This window comes from Tursiops truncatus, chromosome 18 (genome assembly GCF_011762595.2).
Source record: "Tursiops truncatus isolate mTurTru1 chromosome 18, mTurTru1.mat.Y, whole genome shotgun sequence".
NCBI classification, from domain to species: domain Eukaryota; kingdom Metazoa; phylum Chordata; class Mammalia; order Artiodactyla; family Delphinidae; genus Tursiops; species Tursiops truncatus.
In genome coordinates, this window is record NC_047051.1 from 3,309,611 (window position 1) to 3,331,948 (window position 22,338).

The window sequence follows — 22,338 nt, forward strand, 5'->3', positions numbered from 1 at the left end:
CACGTGAGGCTCACGGGGTCGCAGGAGGCAGCCCAGTTTCTCATCAAGGTCTGTTACGGCTCATCTTACTGGCAGGATCTCAATCCCACCCAGAAGCCGAGCTTCAATGGGGAACGGGAAATGTCATTTCCATCTTCCCAGCTCTGCACTGTAGGAAGGGAGCGTTACCTCACCAAGCCCCCGGAGCCGCCGCGCATGTACACGCAACGTCCAAAGACAAGTTTGAGAACCACATTTTAAATGTTAATGTTTCCTAGTGCCCTAGTCAGGATCCTTTTTTTGGTCACAGGTGTCAGATGGCTACTGAAATCGCCTTGACTACAAGAGGGGACTGATCAGCTCAGTCACAGAGCGAGCTTGGTCACACCACGGCCATGAGCCCGGGCACCAGGAGGGCTGGTCATCAAGTAGTGTTACTCTCTCCTCAACTCCTCTCATCTCTGGGTCTCTCCCTCCTCCTCTGCACTTGCCTTCATTAATAAGGCCCTTTTCAGGAATTGCCAACATCTCACTTGAATTTATAGCAAAAGCCTGAAAACGGGTTTCACATCGCCAGCCTTGCCGTTCTCCATCCCATCCATCTCTGGAAAAGACCCAGACAAAGCTCTGCCTTCAGCTCTGCCTGTGGACCTGTCCCCTCACTCACTGTGGGATCCCGAGGAGATCGTTTCCCCTCCTTGGACCTCACTTTCCTCATTTGTAAGTGAGGGGGCTGGCGTTCATCATCTCCAAGGACCCCTCAGCCCAACAGTTCTGGGATTCTGGTTCTAACCATCCTGCCCCATTTAGCTCACAGGGTTGTTGTGAAAATACGAGAATGTCCTTGAACCCCCTGCCTTATTAGTTTCCAGATCTCCGGGCAGGTGGTTAATTACTATTCATTCGTCGCGTCACAACAGATAACCGCTAATATTTACCGAGCGCTTACTGTGTACCAGACGTTTGCTCAGCTGCCTACATTCGTTAGCACTTTTGTGCGCTCATATAAAAGTCTCCCGACGCTCACCAGTTCTCAGAAGGCGCTCTGCCTTCTGTCAGAGGCTCCGCTTTTGCTGCCCCGGAGGTGAGCAGAGGCAGGAAGACAGAGCAGGTGAAGCGAAAGCTGCCTGGAAGCGTTCCCGCGCAGCAGGACTGCGGACAAACGAGGCCCCCGGGCCCCGCTGGGGCGCAGCTTTCCGTAACCGCATCCTCAGGGGGCAAAATTGCAGCCTCGCCTGCTAAGGCCAAGGACACGCGCTGCAAACCTCCCCAGGTGCCTTCGAGAACGTTCCTACGGCCTCCACAGGCGGGGACCACGAACCCCAGTGCAGCTCGCCCCCAAAAGGCAGGACGTGGCCCCCTTTTCACTTTTGCTCGCCTTTCTCCCCTCACAGCTGTTACTTTCAAATCAGACGGTCTCTGATGCTCCCATGTATCCACCTATCCTCGTGACCCTCCTCCTCTGAACCTCGGCCTCAGGCTGGGCGCCCTGGAATCAGGGACCCCGGGCAGGTGGCCCCAGGAGCATCCTGTAAGGAAGAGGAGACCAAGCCTGGATATGGTTCCTGGGGGTCTCCCCACTGCCTGACCCCACGGGGGCCCGGGCACATGCTTCACCGTGCGGTCTGTCCTGACTTCAGCCTGGGGACAGGGCTTTGTCGCGCTCCCGAGTCACGGCAGGCAGGCCCGGGACGCAGCTCCAGCCAAGCACGCTCGGAGGCTTCCTGGGCAGCAGCAGGGAGCTGTCTGTGCACACCCCTGGGCCCGGCAGGGCTCAGAGCACCTGCGACGCCTCCTCTCCTCCCCGTTTTCTCTACTTAACGACCTAGATGGCAAGGGTGGGGTCACTGGCCGCACGGATTTCTACTCAGGAAACACCTGTGTACGAGAGGCCCTGACTCGGCCTGTCTGGGGCTGGGCAACAGCGTGGTCCCTCGGAAGTCGGGGAAACCCAGGGGGAAGCCCGGGCAGGGGCGCAAAGAGAAAGAAACCCAAGTGGCCGAGAAACCTAGACAGAGATGCTGGCCTCACACCCACGGCTGATGGTGGGGAGGGTGCAAAGCCCTGCCCCTGGGCTCAGGGAGGGGTGACTTTCTGGTGAATTACACATTCCAGAGCCCCCAAGGGGCACATGGAGGGGGCTTCCCCTGAAACCACATCCTGGCTTAATTGGGTTTCCCACCATTTGAAGGATGGCATTTAAACGCAGAGGCCCAGGCCACTCCAGCTGTCACTTATGTTAGTAACATAACATAATGGCATTGCTCTCTGATCTCCTTTAATTAAAAATGTATTAAGGGACTTCTCTGGTGGCACAGTGGTTAAGAATCCACCTGCCGATGCAGGACACACGGGTTTGAGCCCCGGCCCGGGAAGATCCCACATGCCGCGGAGCAACTGAGTCCCTGCACCACAACTCCTGAGCCTGCACTCTAGAGCCTGCGTGCCACAACTACTGAGCCTGAGAGCCACAACTACCGAAGCCTGCGCTCTAGAGCCCGTGCTCCGCAACAAGAGAAGCCACCACAATGAGAAGCCCGCGCACTGCAACAAAGAGTAGCCCCCACTTGCCGCAACTAGAGAAAGCCTGGGCACAGCAATGAAGACCCAACGCAGCCAAAAATAAATAAATGAGTAAAAAAAAGTATTAAACCTGTGTATTTGCCCATGTTCGCTATTACACGTCACACGAGAATCCATTGAGATTTATGGTGTTGGTACTGTTATTATGTAACAGCTGTCGGGGGAGGGGGTGGAACAATATAAATGGGTTTTTCTGATGTGAGCCAGGGAGGGTAACTGCAGACCACATCCTGAGTTTCCCTAAAATGTTAGTGAATCTCACCTGAGCCTGGGCACCTCCTGACTGAAGAAAGCCGGGCCCCAAGCTTTTCTCTTTACAACCGGCCGGAAGAGAATGACAATTGGAACACAGCACTGGGGGGCAAGGCAGAGGGGGCCTGGGAACAACCACATGGGACTGGGTAAAAACATTACATCTTCTTCATATTATATAATTATGTCAAGAAAAATAAGATAGGACGTATCAGGGGAAATATGTAACACTGACCTTCTATAAAACTTTTCAATAAAATCTCTTCGAGAACTGGCCTGAGAAATTCCAGCTTGCTCTCCTGTACGTAGCTCATGTCTCTTGGGGTTTCAGCCTACCTGGCTCTATGTTTCTTTTCCAGCTCGTGACAGTCGCCATCTAGGAGAAAACGTGTTCACACAGATGGGTAATAAAAAATTGAAAACCACTTTGCAAACCTCTCAAACATTTATAACAGTTGAGATTAGCTTTCAACGGTCTAGGAGCTCTGCCTTTTCTTTCGTGATGGAAGTTCTTGGAAGAGGAGCGAGCGGATTTTGAACCCCGTGGGACTTTTTGACACCAGCGACTCCACAGTGTGGAAGCTCTCCTTTGCTTGTCTCGTGAGTGTGAGAACAGCCACGCTGGGGGCAGCCACTCTGCTGAAAGTCCCCTCAGCCAGAAACAGACAGAAGCACGCAAGGTGGGTGGGCCGATGGCGGCCTGGCCTCCTGACCCCAAGCCTGGCTGTACCCTGGACTGTGGAGCCCTGCTCCCTGCCCTGTCCAGCCCAAACTCCACTCACAGCCCTACCCTTCGCCCATCAAATGGGCAGCAGATGCTGGGTCACCTTGCCTGCCCTTTCTAGCACTGCAGGGGGTCCCAGGTTTGTGGGTACCATGTGCTCAGGCCTGTGGGTACCATAGGATGATGTCAGGACCCCCATCCTCTGCCCCAGCCATACTCTAAGGACCCCCAAACCGGGGTGCTGGCGAGCCACTCCAGGCCCTGCCAGGCTGCCCAAAGGGCTGAGGAGATCAGTTCCTCCCAGTAGACCTCTGAGTAATATCCAGTTAAAGCCATAAGCAGTGAGTGGAAAAGTAAGTCTTTAAAAGCTCAGAGAAACAGCCTCCTAAAATGACTCAGATTCAAGTGTAGCTGGTCCATCAGTTAGATATATAAGCTATGAGAATGGAGTATCAATTTTTATTTCTTTCATTATAGATAATAGAATAAAAATAATTTTTAAAAAGGTTTTATTTGGGCCTGTTGGAATCAAGCCTTCCTTTTCACCGTGTCCCTGCAACACTGCAATCCGCTTCTGATGCTAGCCACGCAAAGTGAGCATCGTTTCGTGCCCCCTCTCTGCTCACCCACCAGGAGGCTACCCTGAGAAGCCTCAGTGCCCAGGGATTTGACTGGGGTTTCATTTCATAGGCATAAGTGATTCAAGCATTGGCCATGTGGTTGAACTCAATGTCCAGCCCCTTCCCCTCCCAGGAAGTCAGGAGGTCAGCTGATATCACATGGCTCAGAGCCGCACCCCTCCAGTCACACAGCCGGTCTTTCTGGGTGACCATCCTAGTCACCTCACTAGCGTAAATTCGGGTGTGGCTGAGAGACCCACCATGAACAGCAAAGACACTCCTATAACTCAGGAAATTCCAAGGATTTCGAGGTTAATTCCCAGGAAGCAGGAACAAAGACCAAGCAAATTCTTTATTATACAACAATCCCTGACAACACTAGTTTATCAGTACAAAACTCTCAGGGCAAGCCTCCCAGAAAAAGCAGATGTTATATGGATTTTCCCCTAAAGGAGAACAAATGAATTGCTGGGAAGGTAATTCTGGGCTAAAGGTCAGTAGGAAAGAAGGTTGTTAAGAGAACAAAGAGCAAAGATGGTAAGAAGAAAGAAAGATTTCGACCAAAATACATAGTCTGAAAAGAAGTGATCAAGTAAAAGATGCAAGTCCTTGGAATGGGAGCACTTAGACCACAGGGAAAAGGGTGGAACCAGCTAGGGTTTCGCCTCTTATTGCTGTTTAAAGACCTACAGGTGGAGGGTTATCATAGTCGGGAGACAAACACCCTGGAGCAAAATGCTGGGCTTGGAGCAGCCAGTGGACAGGCTCCCCACTCAGAAGAAATTCCCTGACACCCACTGACCAGGCACGTCCTGGTGAGTGTGGTCATGCATCAGGCCAAGAATGAGAAAACAAGATGTGACAGGAGGCTTCTGAAATGCAGTCCCGTGGGCAGAAGCAAGATTTAGACGCTTGTTAAGAAGCACATTACCATCTGGAAATAAGTATGAGACATACACCTATGAGAAATTGGTGTCTTCTGGGAAACACTAAGGTGCTAGCCACCGACAAAGATCTTTTTAGATTATCATTCTGCTCTTGCCTGCCAACGTGGAGGGCCTGGTAGACAGAGAAAGACAAGAAGCAAAGATGTCAAATGTGCAGGCCTTCGTTTTCTTCAAAGTGAGAAGCTTGAGAAATAACTTTACATATGTGTGAATTTTTTTCAGCGTATAATTCTGCACAAAAAGGAACAGACCATTTCCCTAAAGTTTGAGACCTTGATTGTGTGTCTGTTTGGTATCTTCTTCACTAAATATTAATTGCTTCCAAACATCTGGACATTTGGTAGCTGTAGACCCAACATTTAGAGAACTGTTTTTTTCACGTAAATCTTTATTTCCCTAAGTGAGGAGGAAGAATATGATTATTAAACCTCTTAACAAACACATCACTATTTCATCCATTCTAAGATGTGCATTTTTAACAACTTACATCTCTAAAATTGGGCGCTTCTCTCAATCAGTGGTTTCTTACAATGATAACTGCCAGCACTTTTTTCTTCCTTCACGATATAGAAGAGAATGGTGTACCTATAGCATCTTAGATTGGATGAAATATGGTCAACTGCTTAAAAGAATGTTACGAGACAAAATGTTTTAAGAAACCCAGTGTCCACAACATTGCAAATCAACTATACTTCAATAAAATTTAAAAAAGAAAGAAACCCATTGTCCTAAGACCTTGAATGTTTCAAGAACATGACAGGATTTAGTGTTCGGATTCTGGATTTGTTAAGGAACCTTAAAAACTGCCTTAGGCATGTGAATCCACAGCTTTGAGATGTCACATGCTTCTCCTTAATCTTTTAATGTGGTGAATTATTTTAATAGACTTTTTTTAAGGTGAACCATATTTGCATTCCTGGAATGAGGATCGGTCTTACAGACGACTAGATTTCGGTTTTCCAGCAGCTTATACAGAAATGCTAATTCCATGATGGAGAGATGTCTGTAGTTTTCCTCTCTTGCTGATGGCAGACAATGCACTGAGGGTTTCCCTCCTTCTAGGAAAGAGGTTGGGTTGGACTGAAGTTATCTGATGACTAGAAGTTTGGTGGCGCACCCATTCTGCCATCTGGTTTTATGGTGTTGCTTTGTTTGGAAAGGCAGGAAGAGGTTTACCTGCCAATTCAATGCCTCTCACAGTTTTAGGACTCCTTAGGTTATTTCTTCTCAAGTCACTTTTGGCAATTTTTTTTGGGGGGGGGGAATTTGTATATTTTGTCTAAATTTTAAAACCCATTGGCATAACTTCTATAGCATTCTTTATCTTTTTATCTCTGCTGCAGCTATAGTTACGCCCATCTTCTCATTCCATACCTTTCTTGTATCTTCTCTATTTCTTTCTTAATAAATATTATTAGATATTTTTCCCCCCAAAATCAATGTTTGTCTTTGTTCACCCACTTTAGAGTATTTTTGTTTTCTGTCTCACTACTTTCTGTTGTTGTCTATATTACTTCTTACTTATTCTTTCTATAGGTTTATTCTTTTTCTAATTTTTCTTACAGTTGATTAAAATGGGTTCTTAACTCATTAATCCCCAGCTTACTTTTTCCTAATCTAAGCATTTTAGGCTATAAAATTCCTTCTAAGTAACCTTTAGCTACATTTCAGATTTTAACATACAATGTTTTCATAATGATTACTCCTAATTGTTTTCTAATATTTATACTCATTTCTTTGATCCATAAGTTGTTGAAAGGTGTATTTTCTAAACATTTGCAAATGTATGGGGTGGCTTTAGTCATCTGTTTACTGATAATTTCTAGCATAGTTGTATCGTAGTCAGAGAAGATGTTCTGTATGGAGCTGATGTTTTTGAAACGTGTTAAGACTTAGTTCGTGCCTTAGGATGTGGTCAGTTTTCGTGTTTCATTTGTACTTGAAAAGTGTGGATTCTCTAACTGTTTGGTCCAGGGTTATATATGTGTGCAAATGTGTCGCTCAAATCTTTATCTTTAAAGATTTTGTGCCTGCTCGATCTTTCAATTACCAAAAGAAGGTCTACAAAATAGCCCTTCTGCTTTGACTGTGGATTTAAAGTCTCCCATGTGGCCCCAGCTCATTCTTCCATGTTCTAGGCCTCCAGGCATCAGTAGTTACAGCTGGGGATTGCTGGCCTCCCTTCCTGGAGAGCTCAACTGTGCATTTAAAGAAATAAAAATTAATTTTGTCAGGCATTGGTAAGTATTCTGTACAAGAAAAAAATTTAACTCTATCCAACCTTCTGTTGCCAAAAACACTTAAGATCTCTAAACTTCACTTTTTCACCGGAAAATGGAAATCAGAATAGGTTGGCGTTCCCTGGGAGATGACTCTGAGACACAGATTTGCACGGGCAGTTAACTGGGAAGTTACAGCAACCTTAGCAGCGGGGCCAGTGTTATGTCTCACCCGCACCCACCACGCCTAGCACACAGCCCAACACATTAAGTTCTAGATATTTGTTGAGCTGAACCAAAGCTGTGAATCCATTTACTGCCACACGTGATGGATATGACGTGTTGTCAGATGGACAAAGCTTGAAGAAGCATGTGACCTCGGGCCCGGGACCACGTGAACACCTGCCAGGGTCATGCCTGAGCTGCCCACGAGGACCAGAGACATCTAAGAAGTGGCTCGCTCCACCAAACAACTAACCCAAAACAGAGGCGGCTTCTGGCATGAGAATAACCACCAAGGACTCTGAATTAACTTCTAAAGGCCACCTTCACCCAGGGTGCAGGGCTAGAAAGACCTCAGGAGCTGAGAAGGAAACTAACCTCTCAGATCCTAGGACTAGAAGCCAGAAAAACACAGAAAAGCTGATCTGAAATGGGGAACCATCTCTGATGGAGCCCAAACACTCTTTGGGGCTTCTCCCCGGATTAACAAGGACAACGGGCTCTGTCGGCAGCCCTGAACCCTGGTCTTCGCCCAGGCGCCTTCTTTCTTGGGGACACCCCTCTCCCCACCCCACCACGTGTCACCCAACACCCCTGCTGGTCATGAGCACCAACATGCCCTCTGCAAGTGCAGGGCCTAGTGGAGGGAAGGGTTCCAGGACACTTTTCCACTGCTCTGTTCTCTTGGGTTAGATTCCTGACACAGTTGCTTTCACGGGACTCTGAACTTGCAGCCTGAAGTTCTCCCTACAGTGAAAACAGCATAAAAGGTAAGGATTGTGGACACCCTGAAAATCCGCTGAGAAGCCCACACCAGAGGCTGACACCCATCCAGTCTGTCCAGAGCGGCCACCAACCCCCTCGATGTCGGAATAGATGGTGTGTCTCTGGCCTGGCCAGAGATGAGATGCTCTGAGTTTGAGAGCCATGTTGTATGAAAACGGTGTTATCCTTAAGCCCCAGAATCCCACATCCCAGGGCAGGGCGATGCTCACTGGGGGGGTGGGGAGCATTCAGGAACTGAGACCAATTCAGAGCACAGGCCTTGCTCAGCCGTTGCTTGAAACGGCAGAAGAAATTGCCCTTGAGCTTAAATTATTTCCTCTCTCTCAAGCCCATACAGTTACTTTTTTTTCAGATGGAATGCACCACTGATTTCTCTCCACTGTACTGAGCCCCCCGGCTCTCTGCCTGAGGTTCTGCGTGCACCAAGTCTTACAGCCCGTTGTTTGGAGTCTAGGGCAGGAAGCCGCCTTCTGACTTGACTACCATGGTGTCTGATCATTGCTCTTGAGGCTGCCAAGACCCCACATACTCAGCTGGTATCCGTGACGTCGTCCCCTCGTCTCCCCTAAGCACATGCAGGCTTTTCATTTCAGAGTAATGAGTCTCAGAGTAACACACTTCAGAGCCCTCTACTCCTCAGCACACTTCTCTCTCTTCACCAATCCGAGAAGTTTGATTTACCTCTACCTACATCAAAGCAAGTTCTCTGTCCAAGAGTATTTCAACTCTAACCCATGAAGTTTTAATGTTTATAAATACCCCCTTCTTAAAAAACAAAAGGAGCTCAACTAACATATACGAAAAATACACTATGTCTTCAACTCCTATCTTTCTGAAAGTTAATCATGGTACTGAAATGCCCAAGGTCGCGAGGCCCCTCCACAAGACCACCAGAGTCGAGAGTCAAAGCCAAACGGCAAGGGTCATTTATTGCAGGTTCGAACCTGGACCTCCGCGCACTCCTTGCCCGTGACGCTAAGAGGCCCTGGCGGAGATTAGTACAGCTCTTTTATAGACCGGTACAAATATAGTCGCCGATTGGTTGACTTTTAAACAAAGACACTAGTCGCCGATTGGTTGACTTTTAAACAGAGACACTAGTCGCCGATTGGTTGACTTTTAAACAAAGACGCTAGTCACCGATTGGTTGACTTTTAAACAGAGACGCTAGTCACCGATTGGTTGACTTTTAAACAGAGACGCTAGTCACCGATTGGTTGACTTTTAAACAGAGACGCTAGTCACCGATTGGTTGACTTTTAAACAGAGACGCTAGTCGCCGTCTGATTGGTTGGACGGTTGCGGGGGGGGGGGGTCAGCAGGCGTAATTATAGAAGCGAGAGCGGCTGGTTAAGTTTCGGTCTCCTGAGGTTTTGTTTCTTAATTAGAAATACTTAAGGCGGGGCCATGGTCGCAAAAAGAAATAGTGCAAACAGGAGGACTGATACAACCCTAGCAGTGCTGCGGCCTCCACCAGCCCAACGGCAGGGCGTCGGGAGGCTGTGCGCCCAACTTCAGGCGGCGCTCCCAAATGTGGCAAGCCCAGCGCCGCGCCCTGGAATGGTCCTTTTTTCGGCCCTCCCCCTCCGGAAAGAACAGAAAAGAAATTCCAGGAAAAGCACAAATTGAATGCAGGGCGTCAACTCAGTCCTATTCTCACCAAACTAGAACATAGCCCCCTCAGTACGAATACCCTGTAAATTAAATCTCCTTATCCTCCTTGCATAGAGCAGGAAACTGTGGCTCAGAGAAGTTTGGGAAACTGCCTGGATTCACAGAGCTGGTAAGTGTCCAAACCAGAATTCAAACCCAGATTCTGTTTGGTTGCCAAACTCGGTCTCTTTTTACCAACTTCGCCACCTCAGAGGCTTCAGGAAAGTCATGGCATCCCTGGGCTTTAGTTTCCTCGTGGCCTCATGAGTGTGTTATTGTGAGGTGCCTTCTGTGTGAATTCTAAGAAAAGCGGGGAAGAGGAGGGACGACATGGGCTGGGAAAAGGGGGAGCCAGCAAAGGCGTCCAGGTTTTGTGAATCTCTTGTCTCACTATTTGTGGTTCTATGTCCATTTACTCTACCTCTTCTCTGTACAAATCAGATCTCCCTTTGGAAGTTTATGCTAATCAGGTTCTAAAGATAAGTACGAGTTTTTTCTTGTTATTGAAGAGAAATGTAAGTAACTGCAGTGTGGACAAGCCCATTCTCGGGGAAGTGACTTCCAGACAATCTAGGCAGACTCCAATTCTTACTTTTCAAACAAGATGGCGCAATCTCATTATTCTTCACATTAGGTTTCAAAAGTACTATGGATTTGAATTATTAGACAGATGAAGTGAAAACAAGCCCCCCCAAACAAAACAAAACAGAAAACAGCTTTTCAGAAAGACTCCAATTCACTGCTCGCTGCAGTCACACACAGCAGGCGAGTCCAACTCAAGGAGAGTTATAAGGAACAGAGATTTTCTGAGTAAACGGCTCAGAAATCAGATCAGAGTCAGAACAACGAACAAGCTTTTCCAAAGGCACCTGCTCAAAGCAAACAGTAACTTTTCACCTGTTCACAAAGTATGGAAAGAAATACGGGCCTCCTGTTGGTCAAATACACACACACACACACACACACACACACACACACACACAGAATCATTATCATCATTAGTATAAATTCTAAAAATTGAAGAGGCTGGAAATAAGATTTATCCTGGAAGAATAACCACCGACAGAATTCACAATCAATGTAAAGGAGCAACAAAATTTATTGACTGAATTAAACACAACATTTCAAATGGCAGTGCTGTAGTTTCATTTTAAGATGTTTGAAAGAAGAAAAGTGCTAATTAGTCCAAGCATCTTACATTCATTAAAAGAGTGACTATCAAAACCAGCAACATGCACGGTGATACATATGCACGAAATGGAATTATATCAACAAATATACAAAATACCCAAAATAAAATATTTACAGGTTTAAAAATATAAACATTGGTTCATCTATCCCATTAAACCACTGGAGAGGAGAAAAGAGAAAAGACCCTATTGCTATTTAGAACCCTTTTTGAAAACAAGTCTTAAAAACATAGAGTAATTTTAGGAGACAATTTTTGATGTTTGGGGGGACTTTAACATTCTATTATAAAAATAATATCTATAAACCTACTAACAACTTTCCTCCTGTGCACAAAAATAATACAGCCAAAAGTTTGTCCTCAGAGACATGCCTGACTTTCAGGAAAACTAATTCTAGAAATGGAGTTTCTCATTTGGGTTCTCTTTGTCTTTGTTTTCAAATAACCTGCAATTCCCTATATTACACTGAGATATTTCCGATAAATAACTTGGGCAAAACCTGAAGTTAGCAATGAGCCTGGTCCGTAGCTGGAGTCCATTAAAAAATGACAGGAATTTACTTTGTCTATAACATCTAAACCATTTTCCCCGATATTCTTGGTAAAAAGATCAGATCTTCCATGTTCAGTTAAATGTATCCTGGAAGCAATGAACATGCTAGATATTATTTTGTTAGAGTTTCTCCTCCTTTATTTAGAAATAACTGTGTAGTGGGGGATTTGTGGTTTGTAAGGTAGTTATTTGAGGAAGTTTATGAATTCCTCCAGGCTCCCTGGGTCCATTTCATCTTATGACATGATAACAAGTATTTCCTGTGTGTCACTTCAAGACCCTTGTATAATCTGACCAGATATTTTTAGTATTTTCTTTTTTAGTGTATTAGTCATCCAGATAGGGATCTGAGAAAGTTTATTATGCCTCTAATAACCAATGACCTAGGCTGTATTTTATTAAAAATCTATCTTCTCACATAGAGCAGAAAGTTACTCTACCCAATTACTGAATAATTTCCAAAAATAACCCCAGTTTACAATTCAACACAATGATCATCTGTGACTGAATTCTTTCACTGCTTCTCATTAAAAAAGCATTTCATCAAGCGTGGGTAGCCCGTATATGAATAAAACGCTTTTGTAGGTTTTTATTATTGACAAAGCAGTCATCAGATTATAAAATCTGTATGCAGACCTGCTAGCATGTAATAATGGGTGACTATGGCCCAAATTTTTGACTGGTCAGGTGTGGGAAAAAAAAAAAAAAAAAACCCTGCTAGCTCTGAGATCTACCTTTCAGGCTTGCAGGTACAAAAGGCATCAAATAATTTTTTTAAAAAACCAAGTTCACTTTTAACTGAAATAGTTGTCACTTTAATGGTATCCACCATCATAAAAATCTGGTTTGGTTCTTGCGGTTCAGAATTTTGATCAGTTTCTTACCAAATCATACAAAAATTGAATCACATGGCTAAAAAAAAAGGTTTATAATTAAAGCACAAGCAGGAGAGTTATATTTCTGGTTCATATTCCGTCCACTGCTTGCTAAATGGGTGGCTTCGGACAAGGTATTCTACCTTTTCGTTATTTTCTTCCTCTGTAGAACAAAGCCGAGCCCCACCTTGCCTGGTTCTCGTGGACAGACTGTCAAAGAAAACAGGGCATCATCCCAGCTCGCAGTAAACACACAGCATAGGTTAGGCTAGTTCACTTAAATATAAAATACTCAAATTCACAGTGACTGACTTATAGGTGTGCAAAAAATATTAGCTGAATGAATGAATGAATCAGAAAATCTAGGCCAGGATTCAATGGTCGGAGACAGAACATGGGATGCGCTACTTTCCAAAGAGCCAGGAGCTTGTCTCTGCAGTTCAGAGCTGTGTCAAGGCGAGGCGTCACGGAGCCAGCTACTATCTCAACAAACAACCCGGGACACCCAGAGCCAGCTTGGGCTGGGCTTAAGGTAGAAAAACAAGTGAAACGTGCTCGACGTGACTGAAATCCTATCAGGGCAGAGGTATCATCATGACAACAGAAGAGATGTCTGTCTACACTTTTGAAGTTAATCCTCAAAAGGCAGGCTCCCTCCAAAGCAAGGCAGACTGTTTGCCTCTGGAACCCAGCAGCAGCCTTCCCCCGGGACGATGTGAGTACCAGCGTCTCAGACACAAAACCGACTCTCAGCTGCGGGACAGGGGGTGGCTTTTTTCTATTGCAAGTGAGCTGGTGATGAGATTTAGCAGCTCTTAGCTCCTGTAGGACCGTAAGTCACTAAAGAGTGTCTATCCCTGTCCTAGGTGAAGAGAGAGAGAGAGATGGATGGATGCATGGATGGAATGAATGGGGGAGAAACAAACCAAAAGGATGAATTAAATATGCTCTGTGAGGGAGACAGTATTACCTAACCCACATGGCTGTGAGAGGGCTAGGTAAATATTTGTTAAACTCCTGGAAGGGGCTGACACGTAGTAAGTACTCAACACACGTTAATCCTTGTTGTAATTACTATTCCTACTCTTAGAGGAATTTGTGTGACTTAATCTACACCACCCTTGTTCAATCTCACCCCACCCTGCTCCACCCCACAGACTATCAGCAAAAAATACAAAATAAAAGTAGGTAAAATAAAATAAAGGTGTTTTTAATGAATATTAAGAATGTCTGATTACAGTACAGCTACTTGTGAGCTCCAAACTGAACGGGTTTTTATTAAGCATGAGATCCAGTATATGCCCTGTGACTATGTGTTGCGCTGAATTAAAGTAAGTATCAGTCATGAAATGTGCCCAGTTGCAGTTCTGGAGGCTTAGTGGCTATTTTAACCTTTTGTTTTGCAGCTTGAGAAGGAGCTGCTTTCCATAATCATGAAACAACCATTCTGAATCAGTCCTTAGAAGCATTATCTGCAGGGAGATAACATCTTTCCTTGTAAGTGGCTATTGTTACAACGGAAGAACTGTCTCATCTCCGTGGTCATCACAGTGAAAAGGCTGTAAGAAGCCATCCAGCACGGCCATCAGAGAACCTTCAGAGCAGCATGGGGTCGCGGAATGGGCGCCTGCCCCGAGGAGGGACCACATGGCCACGGCACCTGACACTGTTACAGCCTCCTCTCTTCACCAAGTGAATGCCAGCCTCTGGCTTTCCCACCTGAGAAACCAAGCTGCCATGCTAGCCTTTGGCTCCTGAACTGCTTTATAAACGTTCGTGCGTGGAGAATTGAAAATTCCTAAATAAGAACTGTGTTGTTCATCCCTCGGTCTGCCTGGCCAGGGAGAGGGAAATGGGCTTGGGCCGGGTATTTGGGTTTCTCCTCTTATTTCATTCAGGTACTTCTAATGGGCCGTCCTCAGTGGTGGAAAATAAGAGGCAACTGTGGTTCTTTTTCCATATGTTTAAGGGCATAAACTTCTTGGATTAATTCCTTAACAGTGATAGGGGAGCTAAGTGCGAGCGAATGTAGAAGCCAAGCACAGGGGGCCGCGTCCAGATAGTCCTAATTCAGGAGAGAAATCAGGAACGACTATAAACGGGGACTGAGTTCCACTGTACGAATGTCAAAACAGGCAAACGTCCTGAGCAGCGTCCCAGTACTGCTACCTGAGGGCACCAGGCAAACGTGATGGACACCGAGGGAGAAGACAGCATACGCTCACTAAAAGATCTCTTCATACACAGTTAACAGTAAAAGGTTGCTGAAAATCCCTCTGACAAAGACGTAAATAACGAAAACTTGGAAAGTCCAGCCAAAGGCGTCTTGGTCCCTAACGCCACCTTTTTACCTTGACAACTGTGTAGGCAAAGGGTTATATGAATATTCATGGGAGTGCCAATACCTGAACACTGCTTCTGAGATTAATGAATAAACCCTTAGACTCCTAAGTCATCACTTCCATAGATCTCACACACTTTGTATTTAAATAGGCAGATGATTTGTGGGAAACGGAGCTAAAGGAAGTCCTTAACAGTCTACATTCCATTGTTGTTATTAGGTGAAATAACACAAATCTATTTCCTCTTGCGATTACTCAAAATGCTATAGGGCTAATGGAAGCATGAAAGCATTAGTACTGAAGCACAGTGGCCCAAGTAACACTGCCCAGGTAACGCAGACACTGAAGCCAGGCTGTCTCTGCGCAGGGCTATTGAGCTGACTGACAAATTCAGGGCCAACAGTCGATGTGACTTTTTCCTATAGAATTTGGCCAACTCTGACTAAAGGGACTTAATCAACCAAGTATCTCAGAAACACAGATACACAGGAAAGGTGTCACCAGCACCACATCCAATCCTTTCCTTAAAAAATCAGTAAATATGGCCAAATTAGACAATGCATTAATATTGGGTTGGCCAAAAAGTAACATCTTACGGAAAAACCTGAACAAACTTTTTGGCCAACCCATAACAATTGGAATGTAAATCCATTAAAATCCTAGGAAACAATCTCCAGGAACATGAATGAGAGAAAGTAGCCCTTGGTACAAAAAGGCAACTACCATCCCCTGTCTGCGGTTGGAAAAGGTTAAGACACACCTCCCTGTACTGGTCTTGATTTCCCATCAAGTGATTGAGGCCATTTAATTCATTGCCTGAATCCTTCATTTGACTGGTGTGGGTGGAATTCTTAGAGATAGAGTTAAAAAAACAAAACAAACAAACAAACAAAAAACCATGGAAAATATATGGAAAAAAGAACGAAAAAGAAAATAGTTTAAATCTTGCATAAGTGGTTCACTGGCAGGCAGGGGGAAAATAAAGCAAATGCTGCTGACATTTTCCTTTACTTATAAAAACAAGACACAGCACAGTGGGGTAAATGCAGAAGTCAGTCCCAAAACTGTGAGTGAAAGCAAAAATACTTTGTTCCAGTGCTTACAAAACAGATAAGTAGGTTGCCTTTACGATTACAATATCCTCATGAGTCCTTCAGGGCCTCCTACCGTCCCTGTGCGATTGAACAAGTGAACAGATACAACTCTGTCATGGATTCATGCAGGGGAGACCCTCCTAACCCCTGCAAGAAGATGCACAGGAAGAAAATAAAGATCCTTTGTCTTACAGCTAGGAATAAAATGTATGTTCTTCCCATTCACCGGGGGGAAATGAATGTATCTGGAGTCTAAGTAGTACTACCAGCGTTGAATCATATTCAAATCCCTTTCTCAAGACAGAACTAATTTCTAAAACATCTCCAAGTGTACGGTGAACGCCTTTGTCTGTTAGTTGCACACAGCTGAGTGCATGAGCACGTGTGAGTGTGAGCCGCTTTATGAATTCTTGGTGGTGTATTCAGAGTGCTTCAGGCTATGTCTGCCTATCAGACCTCATCTACAGACATAAGGAAATTAAATATTAAAACACTACTTTAAAATCACATTAAGGATCTGACATGACACAATAAAAGCCAGTAATCTGAATAATAAAGAGATTTAGCCAATCTCTACCACCTCTTCTAATTGAATCACTGCATATTTAAAACGGGGAACAACCTGCTTTGTGCTACTGGCCCGGATCTGTATTCCTCTGACATCTGTTTATTTTGTTATTCCTTTCATATTATTAAAATAAGCTTTCATATACTTAACTTGCCTTTTTCTTTCCTTTATAAAACAGAAAACGAACTTAAAAAACGGGTACTACCAGTTCGTTACTCAGGGAATCTCTCTGGAAAATGACAGTTAGAGAGAAGTGTGCGTGTCTCTTACGTGTGTGTATTTTCACTTGAATATGTGTAATCTTCCCGATACTGTGAATCACCTCCTAGTAGAAGCTCTGGTCTTTTGATTAAATACACTCAAATACATTTCAAAGAGGATATTCTATAATCATTAGCCCCTAAGAGCATTCTAGGAACGGCTTCAGTTTATCATTCAAACTATCGAGGCATATGGTAATGCTTTCTGAAATAAATATTTCATCTAAAATAATAGAAAACACACATATAAGTCAACCACTTTTCAAAAATAATCTTGGCACACAATGTTTATGATACATAAGCTTCCCAGTGTCATATTCTGAACATATGTGGCTCAGTCCTAAGTCTATAAAGCAGACGTCAAATGACAGGAGAAACTACATTTTCTATTGTTTTTCTTTATGTGTTCCTCGTTTTGGACTCCCCATACTGAGAAACGGTTGAATCCAAAATTGTTATAACCAAGGTAAAATCTCTGAAAACCAGGGTCTGGGGTGAGAAACAGACTCTTAACCCAAGACAAGGCAGAACCATTCCTTTGGGACATCAACACAATAGAGTTTTTTTTCCTGCACTGAAAGCCAGAGAACCCACATAAAACAAAAACAGAATTGCTTCCGCTTAGAGTACATAAAAGACCACCAATGGTTTGGGAACGGTTATCGTGTCTAGCTATGAAACCAGATTTTAAACTCGAGGTTAGTGACAGATTATAAAAGGTTGACAGCTGGATAATCTGTAAAATATGCATCATGTACACATGAAAAGGTTACAGTTTATAAACGCTAAAACACTGTGTCTGTTGGCGTTTAGTGCAATCTTTTCCTGATCTTGATCTCTGCACTGGGTGGAAAAAAAAAAAGGGAGGGAAACCTGCTCTGTTGAGCTTTTTTTTTTTTTCTCTCCAAACAAATGATCTAAATAAACCCACCAAATCCAAACTCTCCTTGATCGTCCTAGCGGTAGATAAATACCTATTTGCATACCTAGCAACTGAAAGTACCAGGGGTTTCTGCCAATCAGCGATGCTTCCGCTCATCAGGTAAATTATCTGACTCAGCTTTGTAGATGTTTTCCACACAGTGCTACAGCAAAGGGTCCTTTTTTTTTTTTTTTTTTTCCTGGAAAGGAAAAGGAAAAGAAGGAAGGAAAGTGTCAGGAAGAGGAGGGCTCCTCTGATTCTCCCCATGGTTCCTGCAGGCCCGCTGGACACCGGCACAGCCAAACATCATGGCGTGACGCTTCCTTAGATTGGGTTAAGTTCTGTTTTCTGCAAAGGCAAGTAAAGGTGACTTCCTAGCGTTCAGTGCATTAAAGAAAAAAGAAAGAAAGAAAAAAAAGATTTTTAAAAAGGTAAAAAAGAAAAAAAAAGTGCTTGAAAATAATTCTCAGGGACTTATCTGGAGGGGAAATCCCGCGTGTGGCATCCCCTGCCTGGTGTATCCTGCCCCTGCTGGCGACACAAAGACCTCCTTGGTCCAGGCTCGGAGCAGGGACGGTCCGAAAGGCCTTTCTTTGAGGGGTGCAAAACTTGCTGCAGTGGTTTCCGAGGAAAGTTGTGTTCCTCGACAAGCGGCCCCTCCACCTCGGCCTCGGAGACCTCACAACTTTTTGGCACTGTCGTGGCACGCCGCGGCCCGGAGGGTGGTCCCGGCCAAGCCCCGGCTGCTGACCCGGCGGACCAGCACCTTGGACACCGGGATTTTGGTTCTGGGTAGCTCGCTCCTGGTTGGTTGCTGGTGCACCACCGCGTGGCTGGGTGGAAGGTTCGCGAGGTGCTTGATGCTGATCGGGATCTTGGAGTCCTTCAGCAAGCTCCCCGGCGTTCGCAGGGCACAGGTGACGGTGACCGGAGACACGGGCTTTAACCGGGACGAGCAGGACGTGTCCTCGGCGGCGGCGGGCAGGGCCGCGGGGCTTCCATCGGGCTCGGCGTAGAGGTCGTAGAGCGCGTCACCGCTGTCGCTGTCCCGGGGGAGGCCCGCCTTCCTCACGCCGCCGCCCGAGCCGTCCTCCCGCGGCCCGGGGGTGGGGGAGTCCCAGTAGCCCTCGTCGCTGTTGGGGACGCCTTCCTGCGGCTCCTCGTCCGGGTGCTTGGGCTCCTCCTTCGGCTGGAGCTCCGTGGGGAGCCGGTGCAGCCTCCGGCGCTTGACCGAAGACGCGTCCTTGGCCCCCTCGGCCCGTCTGGCGTCCTTGGGGGTCTCGGGGGCCACCTGCGCTTCGGGCGCCGCCGCCGCCGCCGGGGCCGCCCCCTGCTGGGGCCCCGGGCCCTGGTCCTCGGTCTGGGAGAGCATGTCCCAGAACTCCTGCAGGTACGAGTCGTCCGCCTCGGCCGGGCTCGCCATCTCCTCCCCGCCTCCCTGGTAGGCCACCACGCCGGGGGGCTTTTGGGCGGGGCCCGGCTGGCCCGGCGCGGGGGCATGCCTGGCACAGCTGGGCCCTGCCTCGTCCTCGGGGTCTGCGATAATATCTCCGCAGCCTGTAAGAGAGTCAAAGCTTTTCAGTGAAGTCACGTCAGAGAACATCAGACAAATACGATCGGCCGATGGGTCGGAGGGTGGATCGGCCGAAGAAGGGTCGGGGGCGGCGGGCGCGCGTCCGCCTTCGGAGTCGGGCCGGGGCGCAGTCTCGGCCGGCGCGGCCCCGGGCCCCGCGGCGTCCTCGGCCGGCCGGCCCTCCCCGGCGCGCGGCTCGGGCTCGGGCTCGGGGGGCGCGCGGGGCCGCTCGGCGCGCCCGGGTCCCGCGGCGCCCTCTCCCGGGGCGCAGGCCGGCTCCGGCTCCCCCGCCGCGGGCTCACCTGCTGGCTCCGGCTCGCGCGCGGCCGCGGGCGCCTCCTCCTTGACGCACTCCAGGCTGGCGGTGAGCGAGCCCGGCCGCGCCAGGCTGCCCTGGGCCCCCGCGCGCCCGGCCGGCGCCGCATCCTTGGGCCGCCGGTCCTTCCTGCGCCAGCGCACGCCGCCCAGAAGCCCCCGCAGCCCCCGCTTTTGTCTGCCGCCGGCCTTGCCCGCGTCGGCCTGCTCCGCCCCGCCGCTCTCGGGCCGCCCGTTCTTCCGCAGGAGCGAGAAGAAGCTGTGCGACTTGGCCACCGAGCCGCCGGCCGCCGGGCCCGCGCCGCCCGGGGCCGCCCGGGGGGCCGCAGGGCCCGGCCGCGCCCCGTCCCCGCCGCCCGCGCGCGGCTCCTCGCGGCGGCCGCCCTCCAGCGCCAGAGCCTCGGCCAGCCCGTCGTGCGTCCGGCTGCGCACCAGCCCCGCGGGCCCCGCGCCCTTCCCGTCCCCTTTGTTTTTGACCCCGAAGATGCTAGGCATCGCGCCGCCCGGCTTCCTCTTCTTGAACAGTTTGAAGGCGGCTCTGTTAATCTTGCCCGACGGCGGCTCGGCGGCCGGCGGCTCGGCGGCGCGATCACAATGCAAGTCCATGTCTGCCGCGAGGGTCCCGGCCGCGGCCCGCGCCTTCCTCCGGCGGCCCCCCGCGGCCGCGCGCCCGCCGCTGACAGCCGCGCCGCGCCCGCCCGTCTCCATGGCGACGCAGCAGCCTGGCGTCAGCGCGGCCACGCCAGCCCGCTGTCAGCCGCGCTCTAAATCAACCCGAGCCGCGCCGCCGCCGCCGCCGCCGCGGGAGGAGCGCGCAGAAAAGACCATCTCTCCTCCCGCCGGGGCTTATATAACGCCCTAACCCACTTCGCGTCCGGCTCGGCTTTGTGCTGCAGCTCTTCTGCGGCGAGAGCGGGCGGCGGAGCCTCCTCGAGCTGATTGCAGAAATTAGAGCCGTAATCTTGCAATACAAATTCCATCCAGTCTCACCCACCTTCAGATTCCTCCTCCTGATCGCTCTTTTCAGAAGCCCAATCGTGGATCGCAAAATGCCCCCGACTGGACAAAGAAATCCAACCCAACACAAAACACTGATTTCTCTAACCACCGGCCCCGGACTTCATGACTCCTCATGCCTTTCCCACGCCCTGCATGTCCGTTTTTATCATTTGGGTACCAAGCCCGGCGGGCACGGAGGATGTCTGTTTACATCTGTCGTCCAGGGCTGAGCACAGCCTCCGGGTCGATGGGGAACCTGGATCACTGAGGTTCAGATTCTTGCTACAAAAGCATCGGCCATCAGTCAGATACCAGTAAGCAACTCTGCAATGAAAGTGCAAGTTCCCTGGGGTGGAAGTTGACTGGTCCTTTGGGACAACCTTGGCTTTTATCCCAGACTCCAGCTACTGGGGCTGAGGTCACAGAAGACACCACCCAGTCTGACCGAGCTGAGGACGGAGGGCCCGGTTTGAGGTCCACTCCACAGGTGGTCCTTGGAGTCCAGGGTCTACCCTCTCCTTTTCCATCCAGCAGGACACATGCGTTACTCCTGCCCCTGCTGCTGCAAGCCCCGTTCACCACCTCCCAGGACTGTCCTGCAGTCCTCTCCCCTGTGGGGCAAGGAGAAGCCTGGCAGTGTCCCTGAGTGCCACTTGGTCTGGCTGCTCGGTCTGGGAAAAAGGAAATCTTGTCCCAGGGAACAGCCCCATGCGGGGATCTCTGCTATGAAAGTGGCTGCCAATTTGGAGAAGCTGTGCCTACACATAATCTATGTTTCATATTATTTAATAATACGTAATAAATATGTAATAATAGTAGTTATTACACAGTATTTATTGTTATTCATTAAATATTACTTAATAACACGTGGTATTTACATATATACAAATATCCATCTTTCCCCTAATCATCTTGAGCTTTGTTTTTTGTGCACTACTCAGAAGCCTCAGAAACCCCAACCCCATGGACTGAACTTGGAGCGTTCATAATAATGGTCCATAATAACATGTGGACCATTGCAGCTTCTGTAGCGTGGAACACGGTGTGAATTTAGGCCTTGGGGTTACTAGTTGTGTAGTTGCCCTCTTCTGTTGATTTCGATCAAAGACACTCTTTTAAAATTGAGAAATCAGAGTTTGGATTCAGGAAAGGGTTTTCTTCCCAGCTCTCTCCCACTATTTGCATGCATCTCTGCCAGGACAGACTGCAAAGCTGAGACCAGACAGACTTTTCCCAGTTCGAACTGACCACTTGCCCTGATGAGCCAGAGTCCTCATTGCCATAGGGAGAAAATAGGTATGAAGCACCATAAAGAGAAACCCATTTGTTATTTCTTCACAGCCTCTTGGGGGACATTGAAAACCTCTCAATTCTTTTACACACACCATGCAATTGCTTAGCTACGTGGGTTACTACAGAACTGTAGTAACCCTGGAGTGGAAGGCTAAATGAACTCTTTCATAAACTCTTGCAGGGTCTGAAAGAGCTGATGACTGGAATCAGAAGGAAATGAAGTGGTCTATAGAAACTCTCCCCTTCCCCATCCCTGAGCCTGAGATTTGGGAGAAGGTGGACCTGCTTTTCCACTGGAGAGCTCTGATCTCACAGGACGGACCGAATGAGTCTCATTTACGTGAGAATCCTTGGGACCCCAGGAAGAAGT

General features: G+C 47.9%; 1 protein-coding gene across 1 annotated transcript; it reads right to left on the reverse strand.

The window, feature by feature from the left end:
- Nucleotides 1–11,066: 11,066 nt before the first annotated feature.
- On the reverse strand, nucleotides 11,067–20,511 carry AMER2 (APC membrane recruitment protein 2). The gene is made up of 2 exons (XM_073794967.1): nucleotides 17,853–20,511; nucleotides 11,067–12,812 (listed from the first exon to the last, which is right to left on the reverse strand). The coding sequence occupies exon 1, from the start codon at nucleotides 20,382–20,384 to the stop codon at nucleotides 18,468–18,470; it is 1,917 nt and encodes a 638-aa protein (XP_073651068.1). The 5' UTR covers nucleotides 20,385–20,511; the 3' UTR covers nucleotides 11,067–12,812; nucleotides 17,853–18,467.
- Nucleotides 20,512–22,338: the final 1,827 nt, after the last annotated feature.

Coding starts and splice junctions, on each gene's coding strand:
- AMER2 (XM_073794967.1), bottom strand. CDS start 20,384: ATGGAGACGGGCGGGCGCGGCGCGGCTGTCAGCGGCGGGCGCGCGGCC.